Source organism: Oncorhynchus gorbuscha, linkage group LG08, assembly GCF_021184085.1.
Source record: "Oncorhynchus gorbuscha isolate QuinsamMale2020 ecotype Even-year linkage group LG08, OgorEven_v1.0, whole genome shotgun sequence".
NCBI classification, from domain to species: domain Eukaryota; kingdom Metazoa; phylum Chordata; class Actinopteri; order Salmoniformes; family Salmonidae; genus Oncorhynchus; species Oncorhynchus gorbuscha.
The window spans coordinates 72,547,838-72,575,096 of NC_060180.1; the positions used below are offsets into that span (position 1 = coordinate 72,547,838).

Consider the following 27,259-nt stretch of genomic DNA (forward strand, 5'->3'; position numbering starts at 1 on the left):
CAGCAGCTCAAGGTCAGCCACAGAGCTCGACTCTAGGAGCAAGTTAGATGGACATGTCATTTGTAGACATTCCTGCAGTAGGCAACCTGATCCTCCTTAAGGTCTCAAAATAGTCTAGAACAATCCATGGTAAAAGAATAAGGAGTGTGGTGCTCCTCGAAGTGGGTGGGACTAGAGAGACACAGACACACGGAGGCCTCTCGTCCAATCCATTTCCTTTACCAGAGGTGTCCATAATTAACTTCTGCTTGGTTGTCCCTTCCAGCCAGATATAAGGAGGCTGAGGCCCCTGTATCCATGAGTCAGATACATTCTTCCTCTGTGGTAAGAGACTCCTTAGATTTGTACATTTGTCTCATATTTGTCCTCAGCATCTGAGGCGGTAGCTAACTGCATTGTTTGAGTTCATAATTGAATGTATTATAAGGCTTTACAATATGCAATCAAGTGGCATTGATTTAAAATGTACTTTAAATGTGTTTTGCTTAAAATCTGTCATTTTCATTCAAGGTGAAAAGTGCTGCACCTGCATTTGTTTTTAAATTCAGGGGGTGGTCAAGAATGTAGCTGGATTGTCAGGGCTACTTGACAGAATGTACAGTAAAGTAGGAAAATGAATGTTACCAGTTGCAACAGTAGTTGAATAGTACATGGCTGTAATGATGGAGTTGAATGATGCCATTCCAAATGTTTCTTGCCCTTCAGGGGCCAAATTACTAGGTTGTAGACTTGTGCGTATTCACAACACCCTGATGTTTCACAGGATCCTCCAAGACATACAAATTAAACTGTAGGAGGGGAAAAAGGTGAGACATGGTTTGTCTTCACATGAAAAGTGCTGAAAATAATTATGTGTGAGATACAGTACCGCTCACTCTGTTGACTGTGGAGGAAGCACCACAGAGTCAATCATGTTTCTTGTTTCATCTCTTTCCTAGTGAACCGTCACCATGAGTACGGACGCGGAGATGGAAATCTATGGCAAGGCAGCCTTGTACCTTCGTAAACCCGAGAGGGAGAGGATGGAGGCACAAGCCACACCCTTTGATTCAAAGAACGCCTGCTATGTGACAGATGTCAAGGAGCTGTACCTTAAGGGTTTGATCACTGGCAGGACAGAGGGAAAGTGTACTGTCAAAGTCACAAATCCTGACGGCACTACCATGGTAAGTCTTATCTGAAAAGTATTGAAGTTAAAACATTATCCATATTGTCAGTAACATGCCAAAAGCTAATATGAAATCAGTAACTAAAAAAAGATTAAGAAGCATTTCTTTGTTCTTTTTTAAGCAGAATATAACCTTCAAACAAAGCATTTCTATTGCTGCTATTTAAACCTGTCATGGAATTATTGATAATGACAAGTCAAGAATTACCATGTATTTGTCAGCGCGTGATTACAAAGTAGTTGGATTAAATGGGGGTAAGCATTTTATTGAGCAAAAAGCATTGAGTCATGTCCAGTTCGATCCGTGTGAAATCTAGATTTCTGACTGTTTCAGGACAAAGAGTTCAAAGAAGCAGACATCTACCAGATGAACCCCCCTAAGTACGACAAGATTGAGGACATGGCCATGATGACCTACCTGAATGAAGCCTCTGTGTTGTATAACCTCAAAGAGCGTTATGCAGCATGGATGATCTATGTAAGAAACCTGCATAAACATACACACATACTGTAAATGAACATAAGAAATTCCTACATGCATGAACATGAGCAATACACACGTAAAGTACTACACTCAAATGAATAGTAGAAACCAAAACATACCAATACAGTAGAGCCACATTAGTATACCATAGTACGCCCACATCCTCACATAAATCCAGGTAAAAGTCCATCTAACTTTGCTAATCTCCTAATTGAAATCCCTTTCATCCAGACCTACTCTGGGCTCTTCTGTGCCACGGTGAACCCCTACAAGTGGCTCCCTGTGTACGACGAAGTGGTTGTCAACGCCTACAGAGGGAAGAAGAGGATGGAGGCTCCACCCCATATCTTCTCCGTCTCTGACAACGCCTTCCAGTTCATGATGATTGGTACGAGCTCTCATGGAGAAATAGATGAATGGATGGATGGAATCTACTGTCTTCTAGTCTCTAGCCTTGAATGGAAAATATTCCAAAATTAAATTCATGATGATGCTTATGAATACAATGATGTACTCCAAATGTTGACTGGTTATAATAAGCAACATTGTTTTTGGTTCCAGATAAGGAGAACCAGTCCGTCCTGATTACGTAAGTTGTTTTCTATCATTTCACTTGAGAAGGTGTTTCTATTCTAATATATTGGGTGACTTGTGTGTTATAAAATACAGGACATTATGAATGGATTAGGCTTTCTGTAGTAATGACTGGGTGTTATAAAATACAGGACATTATGAATGGATTAGACTTTCTGTAGTAACGACTGGGTGTTATAAATTACAGGACATTATGAATGGATTAGACTATGCTTAACAATGACTCGATGAGTGGGAATATTCTTTAATTATTTACTTATGTTAGAAAACATGTCTACAGTGTATTTTTCAAAGCTATTTCTTAGTGAAATGCAATCTGCCATTCAAACATGTCTGGCATTCAAACATGTGACTAAACCAATCTTTCTCTGTTATATAAACCAGTGGAGAATCCGGTGCAGGAAAGACTGTCAACACCAAGCGTGTCATCCAGTACTTCGCCACCATTGCTGTTTCTGGTGTCAAGAAGGAAGTAGACCCCAGCAAAATGAAGGTAACACATTTTAGTTTGGTGTTCTGTGTAAACTTTGTTTTTCATGCGGTGAATAGTGTTTTAATTAAAGTGTTTTCTAGTTTCAGAGCAACTTGTGTTTGTCTCAATCAGGGGTCTCTTGAGGATCAGATCATTGCAGCTAACCCTCTGCTGGAGTCTTACGGTAATGCCAAGACAGTGAGGAACGACAACTCGTCTCGCTTTGTAAGTATGAAGGGCATACTGTGGAAGTGACCTTCAATTGTAAAAAATATTTTAGTAGCTCCCTATAGGTGTCATAATACCCATAAAACCTTGCGGTAAAAACAGGGAATTGCTTCCAATTGTTTTTCCACCTTTTATTTCTCCCATAGGGGATTTTAGAAACAAAGTAATGTATTAGATTTATTTAGTTGACCTATTTCTAACCCCCATGCTCTACAACAGGGTAAATTCATCAGGATTCACTTCCAAGGAGGAAAACTGGCTAAAGCTGACATTGAGACCTGTGAGTTGGTTTTCCTTGTTTCTCAATGCTTTCCTTAAATCACACAGAATACTTGTTGGAGATTGAATCATCAAATGTAATGCTATCTTATGTTCTCTCCCTCTCTCTCTCTCTCTCTCTCTCTCTCTCTCTCTCTCTCTCTCTCTCTCTCTCTCTCTCTCTCTCTCTCTCTCTCTCTCTCTCTCTCTCTCTCTCTCTCTCTCTCTCTCTCTCTCTCTCTCTCTCTCTCTCTCTCTCTCTCTCTCTCTCTCTCTCTCTCTCTCTCTCTCTCTCTCTCTCTCTCTCTCTCTCTCTCTCTCTCTCTCTCTCTCTCTCTCTCTCTCTCTCTCTCTCTCTCTCTCTCTCTCTCTCTCTCAGACCTGCTAGAGAAGTCCAGAGTGGCCTTCCAGCTGCCCGCTGAGAGAGGCTACCATATCTTCTACCAGATGATGACCAACCACAAACCTGAGCTAGTTGGTAAGGCAAAGTACAGGTTAAGGTGAAATTATTTACACCGCCATCTGTGGAACTTAAACTCAAATGGAACTCAAATGTTTTCATAGTTCACACTGTTAATATTATTATAATGAGTACTTCCAAGGTAACAAGGCATCTAAACATGAGTCAGGTCTTTCAAGGTCTTTCATGGGAAAGATCAACTAATGCACTGTGATACACTAGTCCAGGAGCCCCAGTCCCCCTCTTTTGATGCTATGCATTATACACTGCATGTATCCTTGAGTCCATCTATTGACTAAAGGAGGGAGAGATACTGTAAAGGTAGGACAGCAGAATTCTCACTGATTTAACTGACAAGCCATTCTCTGTTGTCCACAGAAATGACACTCATCACCACCAACCCTTACGACTTCCCCATGATCAGCCAGGGTCAGATCACTGTGGCCAGCATTGACGACAAGGTCGAGCTGGATGCCACCGATGTGAGTGATACAAAGTGTGAACCAAACTCTAGATATCGAATGGGTAGGACCACAATACACACTGGATGCATTGATAAAATCCAACTTGATGGCAGCTGGCCACCTTGTGTTAGTTAGTCATGTGCTTCAAGGCCATTCTTCATGCCTTCACACTTCACCTTGAGTCATACACATGTAAGACATGAGAGACTGCCACTAAGTCCCCTGTGGAACTGTGTAAAACTCATACTGTGCTGTCATATACTAGTGTGTTGGCCAAAAGTAATCAATGTGGAACTGAGCAGCCAGTTCATTCTAACCATCCCATTTGTTCTGGACTGAACACAGAACGGCAGTGTACTGTAACTGAGAAGCCAGTTCATTCTAACCATCCCATTTGTTCTGGACTGAACACAGAAGGTAGTGCTGTAAGTTCAAACCCCTGAGCTGACAAGGTACTCAATCTGCCCCTAGTTAACCCACTGTTCCCTGATTGAAAATAAGAATATGTTCTTAACTGACTTGCCTGGTTAAATAAATTAAAGTAAAAATCACTGTTGTACTTCCTCTTTAATACCAGGATGCAATTACAATCCTGGGCTTCTCTAACGATGAGAAAATGGCCATCTACAAGCTGACAGGAGCTGTAATGCACCATGGCAACTTGAAATTCAAGCAGAAGCAGCGTGAGGAGCAGGCTGAGTCAGATGGAACAGAGGGTGAGTCCCACTCATAAGACATAATATATGGGAAGCATTAGTTCCTTTCCCCAACGTAGAAATAACAACGTAAGAAGTTCAATCCACGGAAATGGATTTGTGTTGAGATTTTAATTTAAAATGTACGACAAACAAAAATCATACAGTTTAACAAACCATTCAACTCAATACACAATGAACACTTTCAACAATTTACACGGAACATATTACGAAAACACATTTACTGTGCAGATGTGCAAAGTTTGGTAACAAGAATTTTGGTAACAAGAATTTTTTCAACAAACACTCTTAAATATCTGCTCTGAATTCAGATTCAAAAATGCCTGCAAATAACACAACTGGGTGATTTGAAAAGTCATAGAAAATGAATAATATAATAATCCTCTTAGCAAAAATACACTACACTACTGTACTGAACTATACTGAACTATACACTACTGTACTGTACTATACACTACTGTACTGTACTACACTACACTACTGTACTGAACTATACACTACTGTACTACTATACACTACTGTACTATACTACACTACTACTGTACTGTACTATACACTACTGTACTATACACTACTGTACTACTATACACTACTGTACTATACACTACTGTACTGTACTATACACTACTGTACTACTATACACTACTGTACTGAACTATACACTACTGTACTGTACTATACTGTACTGTACTATACACTACTGTACTGAACTATACACTACTGTACTGTACTATACACTACTGTACTATACACTACTGTACTGTACTATACACTACTGTACTGAACTATACACTACTGTACTGTACTATACACTACTGTACTGTACTATACACTACTGTACTGTACTATACACTACTGTACTGAACTATACACACTACTGTACTATACACTACTGTACTACACTACTGTACTGTACTATACACTACTGTACTATACTATACACTACTGTACTGAACTATACACTACTGTACTGTACTATACACTACTGTACTGTACTATACACTACTGTACTGAACTATACACTACTGTACTATACACTACTGTACTGTACTATACACTACTACTGTACTATACACTACTACTATACACTACTGTACTGTACTATACACTACTGTACTGAACTATACACTACTGTACTGAACTATACACTACTGTACTGTACTATACACTACTGTACTGTACTATACACTACTGTACTGAACTATACACTACTGTACTATACACTACTGTACTGTACTATACACTACTGTACTGTACTATACACTACTGTACTGTACTATACACTACTGTACTGAACTATACACTACTGTACTGTACTATACACTACTGTACTATACACTACTGTACTGTACTATACACTACTGTACTGTACTATACACTACTGTACTACTATACACTACTGTACTGTACTATACACTACTGTACTGAACTATACACTACTGTACTGTACTATACACTACTGTACTGAACTATACACTACTGTACTATACACTACTGTACTGAACTATACACTACTGTACTGAACTATACACTACTGTACTGTACTGTACTATACTATACACTACTGTACTGTACTATACACTACTGTACTGAACTATACACTACTGTACTATAAACTATACACTACTGTACTGAACTATACACTACTGTACTGTACTATACACTACTGTACTGAACTATACACTACTGTACTGTACTATACACTACTGTACTGAACTACTACACTACTGTACTGAACTATACACTACTGTACTATACACTACTGTACTGAACTATACACTACACTATACACTACTGTACTGAACTATACACTACTGTACTACTATACACTACTGTACTACTACTGAACTATACACTACTGTACTGAACTATACACTATACACTACTGTACTGAACTATACACTACTGTACTGAACTATACACTACTGTACTGAACTATACACTACTGTACTGTACTATACACTACTGTACTGAACTATACACTACTGTACTATACACTACTGTACTGTACTATACACTACTGTACTGAACTATACACTACTGTACTGAACTATACACTACTGTACTGAACTATACACTACTGTACTGACTACTGTACTATACACTACTGTACTGTACTATACACTACTGTACTGAACTATACACTACTGTACTGTACTAATACACTACTGTACTGTACTGTACTATACACTACTGTACTGAACTATACACTACTGTACTGAACTATACACTACTGTACTGAACTATACACTACTGTACTGTACTATACACTACTGTACTGTACTATACACTACTGTACTGAACTATACACTACTGTACTGTACTATACACTACTGTACTGAACTATACACTACTGTACTGTACTATACACTACTGTACTACACTACTATACACTACTGTACTACACTACTATACACTACTGTACTGTACTATACACTACTGTACTGAACTATACACTACTGTACTATACACTACTGTACTATACACTACTGTACTGTACTATACACTACTGTACTGTACTATACTATACACTACTGTACTGTACTATACTACTGTACTATACACTACTGTACTGAACTATACACTACTGTACTGTACTATACACTACTGTACTGAACTATACACTACTGTACTGAACTATACACTACTGTACTGAACTATACTATACACTACTGTACTACTATACACTACTGTACTATACACTACTGTACTGTACTATACACTACTGTACTGTACTATACACTACTGTACTGAACTATACACTACACTACTGTACTATACACTACTGTACTGAACTATACACTACTGTACTACTATACACTACTGTACTGAACTACTACACTACTGTACTATACACTACTGTACTATACACTACTACTGTACTATACACTACTGTACTATACACTACTGTACTGAACTATACACTACTGTACTATACACTACTGTACTATACACTACTGTACTGTACTATACACTACTGTACTGAACTATACACTACTGTACTGTACTATACACTACTGTACTGTACTATACACTACTGTACTACTGTACTGAACTATACACTACTGTACTGTACTATACACTACTGTACTGAACTATACACTACTGTACTGAACTATACACTACTGTACTGAACTATACACTACTGTACTGAACTATACACTACTGTACTGAACTATACACTACTGTACTGAACTATACACTACTGTACTGAACTATACACTACTGTACTGAACTATACACTACTGTACTGTACTATACACTACTGTACTGAACTATACACTACTGTACTGTAATATACACTACTGTACTGAACTATACACTACACTACTGTACTGAACTATACACTACTGTACTGAACTATACACTACTGTACTGAACTATACACTACTGTACTGAACTATACACTACTGTACTGTACTATACACTACTGTACTGTACTATACACTACTGTACTGAACTATACACTACTGTACTGTACTATACACTACTGTACTGTACTATACACTACTGTACTGTACTATACACTACTGTACTGAACTATACACTACACTATACACTACTGTACTGAACTATACACTACTGTACTGAACTATACACTACTGTACTGAACTATACACTACTGTACTGTACTATACACTGTACTGTACTATACTGTACTATACACTACTGTACTGTACTATACACTACTGTACTATACACTACTGTACTATACACTACTGTACTGAACTACACTACACTACTGTACTGTACTATACACTACTGTACTGAACTATACACTACTGTACTGAACTATACACTACTGTACTGTACTATACACTACTGTACTATACACTACTGTACTATACACTACTGTACTGAACTATACACTACTGTACTGAACTATACACTACTGTACTGTACTATACACTATACACTACTGTACTGATACACTATACACTACTATACACTATACACTACTGTACTGTACTATACACTACTGTACTATACACTACTGTACTGTACTATACACTACTGTACTGAACTATACACTACTGTACTGAACTATACACTACTGTACTGTACTATACTGTACTACTATACACTACTGTACTATACACTACTGTACTGAACTATACACTACTGTACTATACACTACTGTACTGAACTATACACTACTATACACTACTGTACTATACACTACTGTACTATGAACTATACACTACTGTACTGAACTATACACTACTGTACTGTACTATACACTGTACTGAACTATACACTACTGTACTATACACTACTGTACTATACACTACTGTACTGAACTATACACTACTGTACTGTACTATACACTACTGTACTGAACTATACACTACTGTACTGAACTACACTACACTACTGTACTATACACTACTGTACTACTACACTACTGAACTATACACTACTGTACTGAACTATACACTACTGTACTGAACTATACACTACTGTACTATACACTACTGTACTGAACTATACACTACTGTACTGAACTATACACTACTGTACTATACACTACTGTACTGAACTATACACTACTGTACTATACACTACTGTACTGAACTATACACTACTGTACTAACTACACTACTGTACTATACACTACTGTACTGTACTATACACTACTGTACTGAACTATACACTACTGTACTGAACTACACACTACTGTACTGAACTATACACTACTGTACTATACACTACTGTACTATACACTACTGTACTACACACTACTGTACTGTACTATACACTACTGTACTGAACTATACACTACTGTACTGTACTATACACTACTGTACTGAACTATACACTACTGTACTACACTACTGTACACTACTGTACTATACACTACTGTACTGAACTATACTATACACTACTGTACTGAACTACACACTACTGTACTGTACTACTATACACTACTGTACTGAACTATACACTACTATACACTACTGTACTGAACTATACACTACTGTACACTACTGTACTGTACTATACACTACTGTACTATACACTACTGTACTGAACTATACACTACTGTACTATACACTACTGTACTGAACTATACACACTACTGAACTATACACTACTGTACTATACACTACTGTACTGTAACTATACACTACTGTACTGAACTATAACTACTGTACTGTACTGAACTATACACTACTGTACTGAATTGAACTATAAACTAATTAGGTCTCCCTTTACTGTACTGTAACAGAATTTTAATATGTTTTTAAAACATACAGAAGGAAGAAACACTCCAAAACAAAATATAAGTGTTGATATTAGTGTATTTCTAATACCATTTAAGACTTTTTCTGCTGTTTTATAAAACTCTGTTCATCTGTTTGACCAGAAATCAAAGCATTTGTTTATTTCTCATTTTCAAGATGGCAAATGGTAAAACAAATATATATATGTATATATATTTTCCTTAATTTCTAGATTTCTCTTTGCTTTCATTTGACACCCAATTTGAGATGCGCCTATGAACTTCCCATGTTGGTGCTCATTGGTCCTTTTACAGGAAATGACCAAGACAGACGGTGCCACATGAACGTCAGGCAGGATATACATTTTGGAGATCAAATTCCAACCTCCAGAAATGATTAGAATAATGGATGTGGGTGAAAATGAAAAGTGAACCGATAAAAGACGTCAGAATCAAGCGGTCTGTTGTTGGTTGTTGGTTCTCTCTCCAGTGGCTGATAAAATCGGCTACCTGCTGGGCCTGAACTCAGCTGAGTTGCTGAAATGTCTGTGCTACCCCAGAGTGAAGGTCGGCAACGAGTACGTGACCAAGGGACAGACTGTGCCTCAGGTGAAGCGGTTAAATACACAGCATCAAACATTTTCTGACCACATGAATTATTTTGGGGACAATTGCATTGCTTTTTATAAATACTTAGTTTGTTTTTCCCAACCTTATCACTGGACATGGTCAATATATCATGTATTAATTTGAGGCATTATCATTGAAGGTTTATAATGCAGTCATGGCTCTGGCCAAGTCCATCTATGAGAGGATGTTCTTGTGGATGGTCATCCGTATCAACGAGATGTTGGACACCAAGAATCCAAGGCAGTTCTATATCGGTGTGCTCGATATTGCCGGATTTGAGATCTTTGATGTGAGTATGAGACCAGAACAAGACATTTAGTTGTGATTCAGAAGGATTACAGCCTTGTATCATGAAATGATCCCTTCTGAAATTCCATCAACAGTACAACAGCATGGAGCAGCTGTGCATCAACTTCACCAATGAGAAACTGCAACAGTTTTTCAACCACACCATGTTCGTCCTGGAACAAGAGGAGTACAAGAAGGAGGGAATCGTCTGGGCCTTCATTGACTTCGGCATGGACTTGGCTGCCTGCATTGAGCTTATTGAGAAGGTAAATTGTCTGTAAGGATTGTAATGGGATGCAACATCAAAGCTCATAGGGAGCACATTGAGAGATATTATCACAATGGTAAAAATGTTCTGACTGTTGAGAACTCAATATGTTTCCTATTATGTCCCCCTAAATGAATATAATCCTATAAAAGTATGTTTACTAAAGAAATAAATGTGATCCTAAATGTAAAATCACTAATTTGATAAACATCTCTTTTTGTAAAGCCATTGGGCATCTTCTCCATCCTTGAAGAGGAGTGCATGTTCCCCAAGGCTTCAGACACTACCTTCAAGAACAAGCTGAACGATCAGCATCTTGGCAAAACCAAGGCATATGAGAAACCCAAGCCTGCCAAAGGCAAGGCAGAGGCCCACTTCTCCCTGGTGCACTATGCCGGCACTGTGGACTACAACATCACTGGCTGGCTGGAGAAGAACAAGGACCCCCTGAACGACTCAGTTATTCAGATGTACGGGAAGTCCTCAGTCAAACTGTTGGCTGCTCTGTATCCCGCTGCCCCACCTGAGGGTAAGACTAGCATCAAGTCAAAATATTAAATTAATAAGCAATAGTTACAACTCAGACCCACATTGGTTTTAAAGCACTGGCCACCAACCTTCTCAGAGTCAAGATCACTTTGTGAGTCAAATTGCAAGCTAAGATCTATTGTTGAGAATTGTTTTAAACATGACTTCGAAAACACAAGCCTTTCTTTTAAACATGAACATCCTATGAACCAATTAAAAACAGTTATGTAACAATTAGGTTTGTTCAGTAGGCTATAGGCCCAATACATTATCACTGTATACAGGTTATACTTCAATTGCCCTGCCAATGTGATGTTTTTCAGACCATTTTGAAATTGTATATATATATAAAGAAAATAGGTATATGATCACACTGGTAATAGATCATTTGTCGTTACTTATGAGCCACAGCTGAGTGAGAATAATAGTTTCCTTTTTTTAATGGACTGACAGCCTTCCATCTGATGGTCAGTCTGAGGGGGAGGGAGGGAGCGGAGGTGAGACTGCCTCTCCCCGACTCACTGTCCCTCCGCTCTCCGTCCCTCCGTAAAGAGAAAAGGGGACACAGTCTTCCATCTGATGGTCAGTCTGGGGAGGGAGGGAGCGGAGGTGAGACTGCCTCTCCCCCGACTCACTGTCCATTCTTCTCCGTCATGCACCAATTCATTTTGTTACTGCTGTGACCAGAGAACGGAAATATTCCTCGATATTAAATAAGACACAAGCCACTAATAATAACAACACAAGTGTATCAGAACACTTTGCTTTATCTGATGCAGCTGAGTCATTCATTGCAGGTTGTCATTACAGTCAGTGATGGTTGTAGTCATTCATTACAGCTGCAGTGCAGGTTGTAGTCATTCATTACAGCTGCAGTGCTGGTTGTAGTCATTCATTACAGCTGCAGTGATGGTTGTAGTCATTCATTACAGCTGCAGTGCAGTCTTTCATTTGTGTCATTCATTACAGCTGAGTGCTGGTTGAGTCATTCATTACAGCTGCAGTGCTGGTTGTAGTCATTCATTACAGCTGCAGTGCAGGTTGTAATTCATTACAGCTGCAGTGCAGGTTGTAGTCATTCATTACAGCTGCAGTGCAGGTTGTAGTCATTCATTACAGCTGCAGTGCTGGTTGTAGTCATTCATTACAGCTGCAGTGCTGGTTGTAGTCATTCATTACAGCTGCAGTGCAGGTTGTAGTCATTCATTACAGCTGCAGTGCTGGTTGTAGTCATTCATTACAGCTGCAGTAACAGCTGCAGTGCAGGTTGTAGTCATTCATTACAGCTGCAAGGTTGTAGTCATTCATTACAGCTGCAGTGCAGGTTGTAGTCATTCATTACAACAGTGCTGGTTGTAGTCATTCATTACAGCTGCAGTGCTGGTTGTAGTCATTCATTACAGCTGCAGTGCTGGTTGTAGTCATTCATTACAGCTGCAGTGCAGGTTGTAGTCATTCATTACAGCTGCAGTGCAGGTTGTAGTCATTCATTACAGCTACAGTGCTGGTTGTAGCATGAGTGGAAGTAGGGAGAACACGCATTTTATGTCTCATAAAAGTGTTGAACAAAGTGTTGAATAACAACTTAAACATGAACTAACTCATTAAAACAGCACCGCTCTGCTGTAGTTGTCGAGTCTCTCTCTTGTCATAGTTTATATCGTTTTTACATCTCAAAGCAGTAACTTTGTTGTGGGTCCGATTCTTGTTTTTCCAGTCTATGGCTCGAGGAAACTGTACAGGCACGGTGCTGTGAGCTATCTGATTGGTCAGCAGTAGGCCTATACGTGCAGTTGATTTGCTCTCTACCTTCAGACATGAAACGTTTTAAAATCCCGATCGACATGTTGGTGACCAATGCTTTAAATTCTTTGAATGAATCACAATTTATCAGGGTTATTTGCTGGGTTCATTTACTCGTTCAATAGGTGTTATTTTGCACAATCCAGTTGGCAGCATTTGATTCTCTCATTTCCAATGATCTTTTACTTATTTACATTTGAACAGATACGACCAAGAAAGGAGGCAAGAAGAAGGGTGGTTCCATGCAGACTGTGTCGTCCCAGTTCAGGGTGAGCTTTTGAAATGTGTATTTTCAGTCTTCCAAAAGGAGCATTGATTGACATAAATGATTTCTGAGAAAATGGTTTGTAACCCTCTTCCAGGAGAACTTACAAAAGCTGATGACCAACTTGAGGAGCACTCATCCTCACTTTGTGCGCTGCCTGATCCCCAACGAGTCAAAGACTCCAGGTACAAGAAATATTGAGTTAAATATGACATCTTAAAAGTACAGTATCAGTAACCTTAACAAGCCCAATCCTTTAATCTGTTAATAAGTATTAAAGAGACATGGTTTGTTTTTCCAGGTCTGATGGAGAACTTCCTGGTTATCCACCAGCTCAGGTGTAATGGTGTTCTGGAGGGTATCAGGATCTGCAGAAAGGGCTTCCCCAGCAGAATCATCTATGCTGACTTCAAGCAGAGGTACACTCACACAACACACACACACACACACACCTGCTCCAAGGGTTTTCCCAGCATCAGAATAGGCTAAGCTTTTATGTAAATATAACCGACCTACTACAACTTGACATGTGTTAAAAATGTCTCCTCATTCAGGTATAAAGTACTGAATGCCAGTGTCATCCCTGAGGGCCAGTTCATGGACAACAAGAAGGCTTCTGAGAAGCTGCTTGGGTCCATTGATATAAATCACGATGATTACAAGTTTGGACACACCAAGGTCAGTCAAATACCCCCCCCCCCTGTTCCCGCAAATGCTGACATCCAAACACTACTTCAATTCAATAATTTAAACATGAACCATTCAAACATTCTCCAGTTGATTTATCCATCCTTTCATTCTTTCTTCTTCATTTAAAGGGTCAATCAGCAGTTGCATCCATTTTTTTTAATGATACATTAATGATAACTTAAACATGAACCATTCAACATCTCTCCAGTTGATCTATCCATCATTTCGTCTTCATTTAAAGGGTCAATCTGCAGTTGCATCCATATTTTTTGAATGATACATTCATGATATGTAGAATATAACGTATAAATGCCTCATGAGCTCAGTTCAACTGTGGAACCCGAATGATAAGCTTGTTTTACTCTAATGGTTTGTAAACTAAGTAAATGTAAACTAACACTATATAGCCTCAAAAAATGGTTAAACCTATCATTTAATAGCATGGATGGTCAGTCCTTGCATCCTGTCTATGAATTTGAGAGTTGTTGCATTTCTCCAGGCCCATCCCAGTTGTTTTACTGAAAAATGGGCAGGGAGTACATTTTGTTATTTCTTCAACTGCTGATTGACATTTAAACTTGTGAAAAAGGTGGACAAAGTTTTATTCAAATTCGTATTATTGTCATTATTATGTACATTGTGTTAGAGTGGTATGGCTTCAGTTATATATGTACATTATTCATGTACAACTCTGCAATAACTTCCAACTTCTACACAAGCTGTCCCATGGTTTGTTTGTTAGCACTGCAATCTTTATATTGTTCAAATGAATCTAGTGATGTTGTTCCCCTGTTCTGATCCAACCCTTTCTATCTGTCACCATCTGACTCTGGTTCCAATGGCCATGTTGACCTGTGTCTCAGGTGTTCTTCAAAGCCGGTCTGCTGGGTGTCTTGGAGGAGATGAGAGATGAGAAGCTGGCTGTTCTGGTCGGCATGGTCCAGGCTCTCAGCCGTGGATTCCTCATGAGAAAAGAGTTCACCAAGATGATGGAGAGGAGGTGAGGAAGAGTAGACATCTTGGCAAAGCTTTCTGTGAACCACCTGAATGTAATGCATTATGATCACATACTGTATATGCTGTGAGTTGATCAGAATGAGAAAGTAGGTCTTATAATGCTCTATTAGTGCTGCAGTTTGGGATTTGGCAAAGCTGTTCAGTTGTAATTTGTATTGGTGATATTTATCCATTCATTATTAAATAACATAAAATGCCTCCTGATTTAAGCATGACCTGTCAGTCCTTGCATCTAGAACTCTGTCTATGAATGTAAGAGTTGTTCCATTTCCTTAGCTCCGTTCCTCAGCTGTATAATCAAAGTGTTGGGGGGGATGTTGTTCTTCAAATCCCAGAATGTAGCTTTAAGCATGTCACTCACCATGTCACTCTATCCTCTCTGTCGACCAGAGATGCCATCTTCACCGTCCAGTACAACATCCGTTCATTCATGAATGTGAAAACCTGGCCATGGATGAAGGTGTACTTCAAGATCAAGCCCCTGCTGAAGAGCGCAGAGACGGAGAAGGAGCTGGCCAACATGAAGGAGAACTATGACAAGATGAAAACAGACCTGGCCAAGGCTCTGGCCAAGAAGAAGGAGTTGGAGGAGAAGATGGTGTCCATTCTGCAAGAGAAGAACGACCTGGCACTCCAAGTTGCATCTGTGAGTGAGACATGATCCTCATAAGGTCATATTTTCATACACATGAATACACCATTTTTTTATTGGACATGTTAAACATATATTTTATGTATATTGATTTGCTCTGAACTCTATGACTAAATAAATTCCATATTTTGATAAAGTGAGGAGGCTGATTTTTCTCCTGTTCTGAAATCAGGAATCAGAGAATCTGAATGATGCTGAGGAAAGGTGTGAGGGGCTCATCAAGAGCAAGATCCAGCTGGAGGCCAAACTCAAAGAAACGACAGAGAGGCTGGAGGATGAGGAGGAGATGAATGCTGAGTTGACTGCCAAGAAGAGGAAGCTGGAGGATGAATGCTCTGAGCTGAAGAAGGACATTGATGACCTGGAGCTCACCCTGGCCAAAGTGGAGAAGGAGAAGCACGCCACTGAAAACAAGGTCTTGTGAATTACCAAAGACAGTTTAACCAAACAATAACTCATACCATAATCAACTCAAAACATAACTCAACAGAAATGGAATTCCAGATGTATTGTGGGTGGCGGAAACATGAAGACACAAAATAGTAGAATAGTGGTAATCCCCACGTTTACTGTATGTTCAGCTGCCCCTCGTTTATAACTTCCATTCAGTACACTGGCATGGAGTACACTGCCACCTAGTGTTGAATCTATAGAACAGTACCTGTTGACACATTTCTAATCTGAATTAAATTAATGCAATACATATGAAACTAAATCTCCCATTTATGTGAAGTAACAAAAGGCTAATTATGTGGTGGCCGTTTTCAGGTTAAAAACCTGACAGAGGAGATGGCATCTATGGATGAGAGTGTTGCCAAGCTGACCAAGGAGAAGAAAGCCCTCCAAGAGGCCCACCAGCAGACACTGGATGACCTGCAGGCAGAGGAGGACAAAGTCAACACTCTGACCAAGTCCAAGACCAAGCTGGAACAGCAAGTGGACGACGTGAGTGGAGTTGGACTTTTTGGATGTTATTATCTTCTGTTGTTTAGATTTGAACAATACATGTGTGTTTTTATCTTGTAGCTTGAGGGTTCTCTGGAGCAAGAGAAGAAGGTCCGTATGGACCTTGAGAGAGCCAAGAGAAAGCTGGAGGGAGATCTGAAACTGGCACAGGAGTCCATAATGGACCTGGAGAATGACAAGCAGCAGTCTGATGAGAAAATCAAGAAGTAAACAAACAATACCTGCCATATTGACAATAATGGTTGTTCTTGTCTAATTCTTGTAATTAGGAATTAGCATTTACATGCGATACGTATGATACTCTAACTCTATTGAACCGAAACCAACTTTGCAATCAACATGTTTGTGTTTCTCAGGAAGGAGTTTGAGACATCCCAGCTCCTCAGTAAAATAGAGGATGAACAGTCTCTGGGAGCTCAGCTACAGAAGAAGATCAAGGAACTCCAGGTACAGTACAGAACCTAAGCTCCAGTACAGGAAAGAATCTACTGAATATATTAGTGTAACTGGTTTGGTTCTATCTACTGAATATATGGGTTCCCACTGGGATCTATCTACTGAATATATTAGTGTAACTGGTTTACATGGTGCTCCCACGCCTGAAACATCTCCTAAAAATATATTCTGGTAGCAAACATTTTTTGGAAGATGTGGTTTCTATTACCGTTGTGGTTTTGGTTCTACTGAATATATTAGTGTAACTGGTTTTGGTTCCCACATGGGACGCTATCTACTGAATATATTAGTGTAACTGGTTTTGGTTCCGCTATCTACTGAATATATTAGTGTAACTGGTTTTGGATGGGACGCTATCTACTGAATATATTAGTGTAACTGGTTTTGGTTTCCTATCTACTGAATATATTAGTGTAACTGGTTTTGGTTGCTATCTACTGAATATATTAGTGTAACTGGTTTTGGTTCCCACATGGGACGCTATCTACTGAATATATTAGTGTAACTGGTTTTGGTTCCCACATGGGATGCTATCTACTGAATATATTAGTGTAACTGGTTTTGGTTCCCACATGGGATGCTATCTACTGAATATATTAGTGTAACTGGTTTTGGTTCCATGGGATGCTATCTACTGAATATATTAGTGTAATGCTATCTACTGAATATATTAGTGTAACTGGTTTTGGTTCCCGCATGGGATGCTTCTACTGAATATATTAGTGTAACACATGGGATGCTATCTACTGAATATATTAGTGTAACTGGTTTTGGTTCCCACATGGGATGCTATCTACTGAATATATTAGTGTAACTGGTTTTGGTTCCCACATGGGATGCTATCTACTGAATATATTAGTGTAACTGGTTTTGGTTGGGATGCTATCTACTGAATATATTAGTGTAACATGGGACTGAATATATTAGTGCTATGGGATGCTATGCTACTACTGAATATATTAGTGTAACTGGTTTTGGTTTGGGATGCTATCTACTGAATATATTAGTGTAACTGGTTTTGCATGGGATGCTATCTACTGAATATATTAGTGTAACTGGTTTTGGTTCCCTACTGAATATATTAGTGTAATGGTTTTGGACATGGGATGCTATCTACTGAATATATTAGTGTAACTGGTTTTGGTTCCCACATGGGGGATATTAGTGTAATCTACTGAATATGAATATTAGTGTAACTGGTTTTGGTTTCTATCTACTGAATATATTAGTGTAATGGGATGCTATCTACTGAATATATTAGTGTAACTGGTTTTGGTTTGGGATGCTATCTACTGAATATATTAGTGTAACTGGTTTTGGATGCTATCTACTGAATATATTAGTGTAACTGGTTTTGGTTCCCACATGGGATGCTATCTACTGAATATATTAGTGTAACTGGTTTTGGTTCCCACATGGGATGCTATCTACTGAATATATTAGTGTAACTGGTTTTGGTTGGGATGCTATCCATGGGATGCTATCTACTGAATATATTAGTGTAACTGGTTTTGGACATGGGATGCTATCTACTGAATATATTAGTGTAACTGGTAACTTTTGGTTGGGATGCTATCTACTGAACATGGGGATGCTATCTACTGAATATATTAGTGTAACTGGTTTTGGTTCCCACATGGGATGCTATCTACTGAATATATTAGTGTAACTGGTTTTGGTTCCCTACATGGGAATGCTATCTACTGAATATATTAGTGTAACTGGTTTTGAATATATTAGTTAACCCACATGGGATGCTATCTACTGAATATATTAGTGTAACTGAATATATTAGTGTAATGGTTTTGGTTCCCACATGGGATGCTATCTACTGAATATATTAGTGTAACTGGTTTTGGTTCCCTGAATATATTAGTGTAACATGGGATGCTATCTACTGAATATATTAGTGTAACTGGTTTTGGTTCCCACATGGGATGCTATCTACTGAATATATTAGTGTAACTGGTTTTGGTTCATGGGATGCTATCTACTGAATATATTAGTGTAACTGGTTTTGGGATGCTATCTACTGAATATATTAGTGTAACTGGTTTTGGTTCCCACATGGGATGCTATCTACTGAATATATTAGTGTAACTGGTTTTGTATGAACACATTTGAATAAAAATATATATACTATTAATGTTTTATGTATTGTAGTATCCATCAACTGTGCTCCTGCTTCCTGTTCTAGGCCCGTATTGAGGAGCTGGAGGAGGAAATTGAGGCTGAGCGTGCTGCCAGGGCTAAGGTTGAGAAGCAGAGGGCCGATCTCTCCAGGGAACTTGAGGAGATCAGCGAGAGGCTGGAGGAGGCTGGAGGCGCCACTGCTGCTCAGATTGAGATGAACAAGAAGCGTGAGAATGAGTTCCAGAAGCTGCGTCGTGATCTTGAAGAGTCCACCCTGCAGCATGAGGCCACAGCCGCCGCTCTGCGCAAGAAGCAGGCCGACAGTGTGGCTGAGCTCGGGGAGCAGATTGACAACCTGCAGCGTGTCAAGCAGAAGCTGGAGAAGGAGAAGAGTGAGTACAAGATGGAGATTGATGACCTCTCCAGCAACATGGAGGCCGTCGCCAAGGCTAAGGTGAGTAGTGATGTTTTGATCAAGCAATGTTGAGGAGGGTCAACTACATTACCATTCAAGTGAACTGAAGTTGACAGGAGTCTCATATATAAAGTAATGATGGGACATGTTTCACTAACAGGGCAATCTGGAGAAGATGTGCCGTACTCTTGAGGACCAACTGAGCGAGATCAAGACTAAGAATGATGAGAATGTTCGCCAGATCAACGACATCAGTGGACAGAGGGCCAGACTCCTGACAGAAAATGGTACCATCATCAACAATGAACAACAAACCAATTCATTCTTCAGTAAAACACAATAACAAGTATTGGGGGCTGTATCCACGTATTCCAGTCCACAGAGTTTCTACTGTTCTGACTTAAACTGTAATGGTCTCACTTTAGAGCCATTTGTTACATTATCAGAAAAAAATAATTTATTCAGATATTTTACTAATACTTTTGAAAAACTAGATGATTACTTATTTGATTACTTTTAAATTGAGAAATGATGTTTGGCAAAAAATACATCGACTTCATTTAGTTTTCTAGCAAGTTTGTTAGTTCCACCTGAGCGAGTCTGACCACAATTCAGAGACCACTTTGATGACTCACCAAATGGGTTTGATGGATGTTTTTTGTCTGCTTCTAATGCCTCGTAAGGGAAAGTAATCCAAAAGTAATGTAAAGTAATCAGATTACATTATTGATTTTGGGTAATCCAAAAGTTACGTTACTGATTACAATTTGACAGGTAATTAGTAACTGTAATGGGCTACATTTAGAAAGTAACCTACCAAACCCCGAATATTCAGCGCCTGACATTGCCCTAGTTTCCTTGAAATACATGTTCAATCTTAGAGAACAAAGACCCTTTTAACAAGATGTCCCTCTGTCCCTGCAGGTGAGTTTGGCCGCCAGCTGGAGGAGAAGGAATCTCTGGTGTCTCAGCTGACCAGAGGCAAACAGGCCTTCACCCAGCAGGTGGAGGAGCTGAAGAGGCAGATTGAGGAGGAGGTCAAGGTAAGGGAATCCCAATGTGTCCCTCGAGACAAAATGATTGCCCACACCTGATATAGACGGTAACCAGGCCACCCTCAGAGACTTCTACTGTCATATGTTTTACTATCTCTCTTAGTCTTTACATTTCTCTATATTTGTCTCGAAAAGGCTAAAAACGCACTGGCCCACGGTGTCCAGTCTGCCCGCCATGACTGTGACCTCCTGAGAGAGCAGTTTGAGGAAGAGCAGGAGGCGAAGGCAGAGCTGCAACGCGGCATGTCCAAGGCCAACAGTGAGGTGGCTCAGTGGAGGACTAAGTATGAAACTGATGCCATCCAGCGCACAGAAGAGCTGGAGGAGTCCAAGTGAGTCGCACGGAACAACAAAACTCAAATATAGGGTGTGGATAGTGAGTGGTAGGGAACTCTAAAAAAAGGTCACGTTGAGATGTATTGTAACGTTTGTAAACCCTCTGTCATCAAACAGGAAGAAGCTGGCCCAGCGTCTGCAGGAGGCTGAGGAGACCATTGAGGCGACCAACTCCAAGTGCGCCTCCCTGGAGAAGACCAAGCAGAGGCTGCAGGGAGAGGTGGAGGACCTCATGATTGACGTTGAGAGAGCAAACGCCATGGCCGCCAACCTAGACAAGAAGCAGAGGAACTTTGACAAGGTGAAAATTAATTATCCTCAACCTAGAGGGATATTTTATGTCTGCTGTATGATCAAATGTAGCATAATTCTAGCATATTTCTGATTCTAAAATATTTATCAAGACATAATGAATATACCATGGATTTCCCTAGGTTCTGGCAGAGTGGAAGCAGAAGTATGAGGAGGGCCAGGCTGAGCTGGAAGGAGCTCAGAAGGAGGTTCGCTCAATGAGCACTGAACTCTTCAAGATGAAGAACTCCTACGAGGAGGCTCTGGATCATCTGGAGACTCTGAAGAGAGAGAACAAGAACCTGCAACGTGAGCATTTGACAGCAGTTCTATTGGGCTCATGTTTGACTAGTGTAAACATCAACATTTACATTTTTTTCAACTTCTAATCGGTATTCCTTTGAACAACCCAAAGGAGTGGGGGCATTTAGATTTACAAGAACCTGTGAAGTGATGATTAATTCATGAATCAAATTGTATTTGTTACCTGCTTCGTAGAAAACACAACGTCCCTTCACAACAATGCAGCGAGAAAAAAAGGAAATAATAGTGAAAAAATAACACCAGGAATAAATACACAATGATTAACGATAACTTGACCATGTACACAAGACACCAGTACCGAGTCGATGTGTAGATCTGTAAATCGTTACATAGTAACCAATAGCTACCCAGACTTATGGCTTGGGGTAGAAGCTGTTTAGGGTCCTGTCTGTTCCAGACCTGATGCATTGGTACTGCTTGCCATGCGGTAGCAGAGATAACAGTCAATGATTTGGGTGGCTGGAGTCTTTGACAATATTTAGGGCATTCCCTGACACCGGCTGGTATAGAGGTCCTGGATGGCAGGAAGCTCGGCCCCAGTAATTATTATGATTCAATGTCAACTTCATTGCATTGACAATACCCACTGAAAATCTCCCAAGTCTAAACTGCTCCTGTGTTTGGTGTGTGCAGAGGAGATCGGTGACCTGACTGAGCAGATCGGAGAGACTGGCAAGAGCATCCATGAGCTGGAGAAGGCCAAGAAGACCGTGGAGACAGAGAAGTCTGAGATCCAGACCGCTCTGGAGGAGGCTGAGGTACAAACTGCAGCTGTTTGATGGGAAAAGCAGTGTTCATTTCATCATTTGGATCCCCATGAGATTTTGCCGGATCATCAGCTTCTCTTCCTGGGGTCCACAAAAAACACAAGACAACAAATAACAAAACACTGATAGACAAGGACAGTCACACAAATGTAAAATACGATATACAAACAATACAACTAAAGTAGTACATTAGCCAACGCCAGCTACAGTCCCACAATCCCTGTATTGGTGTTTATTGTAGTCATATATATTTCATTCCTTGTGTTATACACATCCAAATGTATTTAACGCAATTGGCCTGACTGCTTCTCTTTGTCCAGGGAACACTGGAGCACGAGGAATCCAAGATTCTGCGTGTGCAGCTGGAGCTGAACCAGATCAAGGGTGAGGTGGACAGGAAGCTGGCTGAGAAGGACGAGGAGATGGAGCAGATCAAGAGGAACAGCCAGAGGATGGTTGACTCCATGCAGAGCACCCTGGATTCTGAGGTCAGGAGCAGGAATGATGCCCTGAGGGTGAAGAAGAAGATGGAGGGAGACCTGAACGAGATGGAGGTTCAGCTGAGCCACGCCAACAGGCAGGCCGCTGAGGCCCAGAAACAGCTAAGGAACGTCCAGGGACAGCTCAAGGTAAAGGGACCGGGATATCAGGCAAAACAATCTGAAGGTTAGGGAGAGATTTGTTTGTGAATCTGTAGAAAAGACCTTAATAGATTTGATTAATATCGTGTCGAAAAGTAGAGATATTGGGGAAATTCTTAACTAACATTTATTTCACTGACCCAATCACCTCTACTTCCACAAATCCTAATGAACCCGTGTCATTGTGAACCCCAGGATGCCCTGTTGCACCTTGATGACGCCGTCCGCGCCGCAGATGACATGAAGGAGCAGGCAGCTATGGTAGAGCGCAGGAACGGTCTGATGGTGGCTGAAATCGAGGAGCTGAGAGTTGCTCTGGAGCAGACAGAGAGAAGCCGCAAAGTTGCTGAGACTGAACTGGTAGACGCCAGCGAGCGTGTTGGACTGCTGCACTCCCAGGTATGGGTCAAAAGCCATTTCTAATGAAACTCAACCAAGCATACCGTTTCTGCCATGTTACCTGAAAGTTGTCTTGAGAGTCACATGTTGTTTCTTACTTCTCCTCCAGAACATCAGCCTTCTGAACTCCAAGAAGAAGCTGGAGTCTGACCTGGTGCAGGTGCAGGGAGAGGTGGAAGACATTGTCCAGGAGGCCAGGAATGCAGAGGAGAAGGCCAAGAAGGCCATCACTGACGTGAGTCCTTGTGATCTGGTCAATTGCATTCACTTTTTAAAATGTATTTTACCTTTATTTAACTAGCCAGTTAAGAACAACTTGTTATTTTCAATGACGGCCTCGGAAACAGTGGGTTAACTGCCTTAACTTGATTTGTATCCAAAGGCCAATGGTATCTGGGATGGTTTAACAGAACAAAGATCTCAGAGGAACGTTGTGATTGGTGCCAAATGGTGCAGAAATTAAATAAACTACCATTCCAGGCGGCCATGATGGCTGAGGAGCTGAAGAAGGAACAGGACACCAGTTCTCACCTGGAGAGGATGAAGAAGAACCTGGAGGTCACAGTCAAGGACCTGCAGCACCGTCTGGATGAGGCTGAGAATCTGGCCATGAAGGGAGGCAAGAAGCAGCTCCAGAAACTGGAGTCCAGGGTGAGTTAACAGTTGGGTGGATTAGGGTGGATTGAAATACTGATTGCTGGAAATGTATTTAATCATACAAATACACAGGAGCATTGTGTAATGACTTTCTCTCAATACCCCACGTAGATAATGAAATTGTATCATTACAGATCCCTTTATTTAAATTGTGAAAGTACATAGGAACAGAAAACAATTGTGCCTCCTTGACTGGGTAGAAGAATATACCTCTGTTGTACTAAGATTTGTTACATCTGATTTCACCACCTGAAACAAATTTGTGTGTTAATTTCTTCCACAAAGGTGCGTGAGCTCGAGAATGAGGTGGAGGCCGAGCAGAGAAGAGGTGTAGATGCGGTCAAGGGAGTCCGCAAGTATGAGCGCAAAGTCAAGGAGCTCACCTACCAGGTAACAGAAAGTGCCTTCATCCCAAACTTGACACTAACACAGACAGGTTTGTGTATAAAACGTTGGTGCATTGATTCTTTGATCTTGTCCCACAGACTGAGGAGGATAAGAAGAATGTTGTCAGACTTCAGGACCTGGTAGATAAGCTGCAGATGAAAGTCAAGGCCTACAAGAGGCAGGCTGAGGAAGCGGTGAGTCACATACTTTGTCAGCGTACATTGACAAACATATTTTTTCCCTTGTAGACATTACAAACCTTAATATCTATACAGTTTAGTTTAGGCTTTAACCAATGCCTCGCAAAGAAGAGCACTGATTGGTAGATAGGTAAAAAAAATGGCAAAGGAATTAACTTGTTACAGGAATGCTTTATATCTGCAAGGATTGGGGAGTTTATCAGGATGAAGAAAAAATATATTCAGTCTGCTTTTCACCAGACAATGGGAGACTAATACTCGCTCCAAACACATTCTTTAAACAGACTCACTCATCCAGAGAAATTAGGGTTACGTGCCTTGCTCAAGGGAACACCGACAGACTTTCACCTCATTGTCTGGGGGGTTTCAAACCAGTAACCTTTCGATTACTGGCCATATGCTCTTAACCGCTAGGCTATCTGTGGCGTAGCATTAACTGTGGGTAGCTAATGAGAAGGATTTTGACTTATATCTTCTTGAAAAATGATGGCGAGACTTAAAAATGTCTGTATGGCAGGTCAACATCCAAATGGACAGATCTTGAAGAATGATGAAAGTATTGCACAATCCAGAGATTTAGACATAAAGACACAAAGACACAGCTAAAGATGTGAATACCTATCTAGTCCTGACATAGTTTTTATTTATACATTTTTTATTAATACCAATGTTTTTTTTATTTTTTATTGTTCTTCTACTTTGATATTACAGAGTATGTTTTGTAGATCGTTGACAAAAGAAAACAAATTTAAATCCATTTTAATCTGAATTTGTAACACTATAAAATGTGATGTTATCCAAGGGGGTGTGAATACTTGTTTTAGACACTGAACATCCCTGGAGGCAGTGGTTTGATCCCCCATTTCACCACTCATTCTCTCTACTGGATCATCTATCTCCATATATACATTGTTATCCTAAATCTGTCAATAAAAAAGTACTTTAAAATACCTTAAGAAAAAATCATATTAATTTGCTACCTGAAGCTTCAAACTTTGAATGCTGATTTTATGCTCCCCCTCTCTTTTCCGCACCCAGGAGGAACAAGCCAACGGCCACATGTCTAAGTTCAGGAAGGTTCAGCATGAGCTGGAGGAGGCTGAGGAGCGTGCTGACATCGCTGAGTCTCAAGTCAACAAGCTCAGAGCCAAGACCCGCGACACTGGAAAGGTACGGAGCTGCTACTAAACCTAAACCTGACTCATGTTCAAATATGGCCACATCAACACAACCTATGATATAGTTTTCTCAGAGGTCAATACTGACCTTTTACACTCACTAAAATGTATTTAAGATCTAAGAAGCACATTTCAGGTAGGGTCAAAATAGATTAATTCAAAACTAAGATGGTACTTCAACATTGAAAATCAAAGCTCAGCCTTTAATGCTTCATCCATTACATTATCTCTAACTGTTCATATATTCATATATTTTACATGTTCATTATTAATACTCATCCATTATTTTCTTTCTGTCTTCCTTACAGGGCAAAGAAGTTGCTGAATAAACAAGACCCAACGTCTTACATCATTTTCCTGTGTTGCATAAAATATGATTTTCACAGTAAAATGTTTAACTTTGAATAAAAACGTGTCGGCTTACATACTCTCTTTGTGACTGTGGACTCATTACTCAGCAAACACATGTAGGCCTACATTTACACTTTTGTGACTGTGGACTCATTACTCAGCAAACACATGTAGGCCTACATTTACACTTTTGTGACTGTGGACTCATTACTCAGCAAACACATGTAGGCCTACATTTACACTTTTGTGACTGTGGACTCATTACTCAGCAAACAGCTGTTTTATATCGTACAAACATTGTACTTTAATTTAAGGCGCAATCTAATATTCCAAAAACAACGATGCGGTCTATGTGTAGCTATGGCATAAAGCGTTGTTTATATATTATCAAATAGACCAGCTAATACCATCCTACCATTACACATTAATACCATCCTACCATTACTCATTAATACCATCCTACCATTACTCATTAATATCATCCTACCATTACA

The 27,259-nt window shown here is 39.9% G+C and overlaps 1 protein-coding gene across 1 annotated transcript; it reads left to right on the forward strand.

The window, feature by feature from the left end:
• Nucleotides 1-250: 250 nt before the first annotated feature.
• LOC124042169 (myosin heavy chain, fast skeletal muscle-like) lies at nucleotides 251-26,842 on the forward strand. The gene is made up of 41 exons (XM_046360559.1): nucleotides 251-324; nucleotides 764-806; nucleotides 939-1,166; nucleotides 1,503-1,646; nucleotides 1,884-2,040; nucleotides 2,214-2,241; nucleotides 2,631-2,739; nucleotides 2,851-2,943; nucleotides 3,166-3,226; nucleotides 3,584-3,682; nucleotides 4,043-4,146; nucleotides 4,706-4,844; nucleotides 10,559-10,677; nucleotides 10,838-10,987; nucleotides 11,082-11,252; nucleotides 11,480-11,783; nucleotides 13,790-13,854; nucleotides 13,948-14,035; nucleotides 14,152-14,269; nucleotides 14,405-14,528; nucleotides 15,404-15,540; nucleotides 15,948-16,203; nucleotides 16,382-16,624; nucleotides 16,978-17,154; nucleotides 17,236-17,381; nucleotides 17,532-17,622; nucleotides 19,829-20,218; nucleotides 20,340-20,466; nucleotides 21,104-21,222; nucleotides 21,370-21,566; nucleotides 21,688-21,871; nucleotides 22,005-22,170; nucleotides 22,819-22,943; nucleotides 23,273-23,581; nucleotides 23,789-23,992; nucleotides 24,102-24,227; nucleotides 24,473-24,643; nucleotides 24,935-25,039; nucleotides 25,135-25,230; nucleotides 26,275-26,406; nucleotides 26,723-26,842. Exons 3-41 carry the CDS (start codon nucleotides 951-953, stop codon nucleotides 26,741-26,743), a joined length of 5,811 nt encoding a protein of 1,936 aa, XP_046216515.1. The 5' UTR covers nucleotides 251-324; nucleotides 764-806; nucleotides 939-950; the 3' UTR covers nucleotides 26,744-26,842.
• Nucleotides 26,843-27,259: the final 417 nt, after the last annotated feature.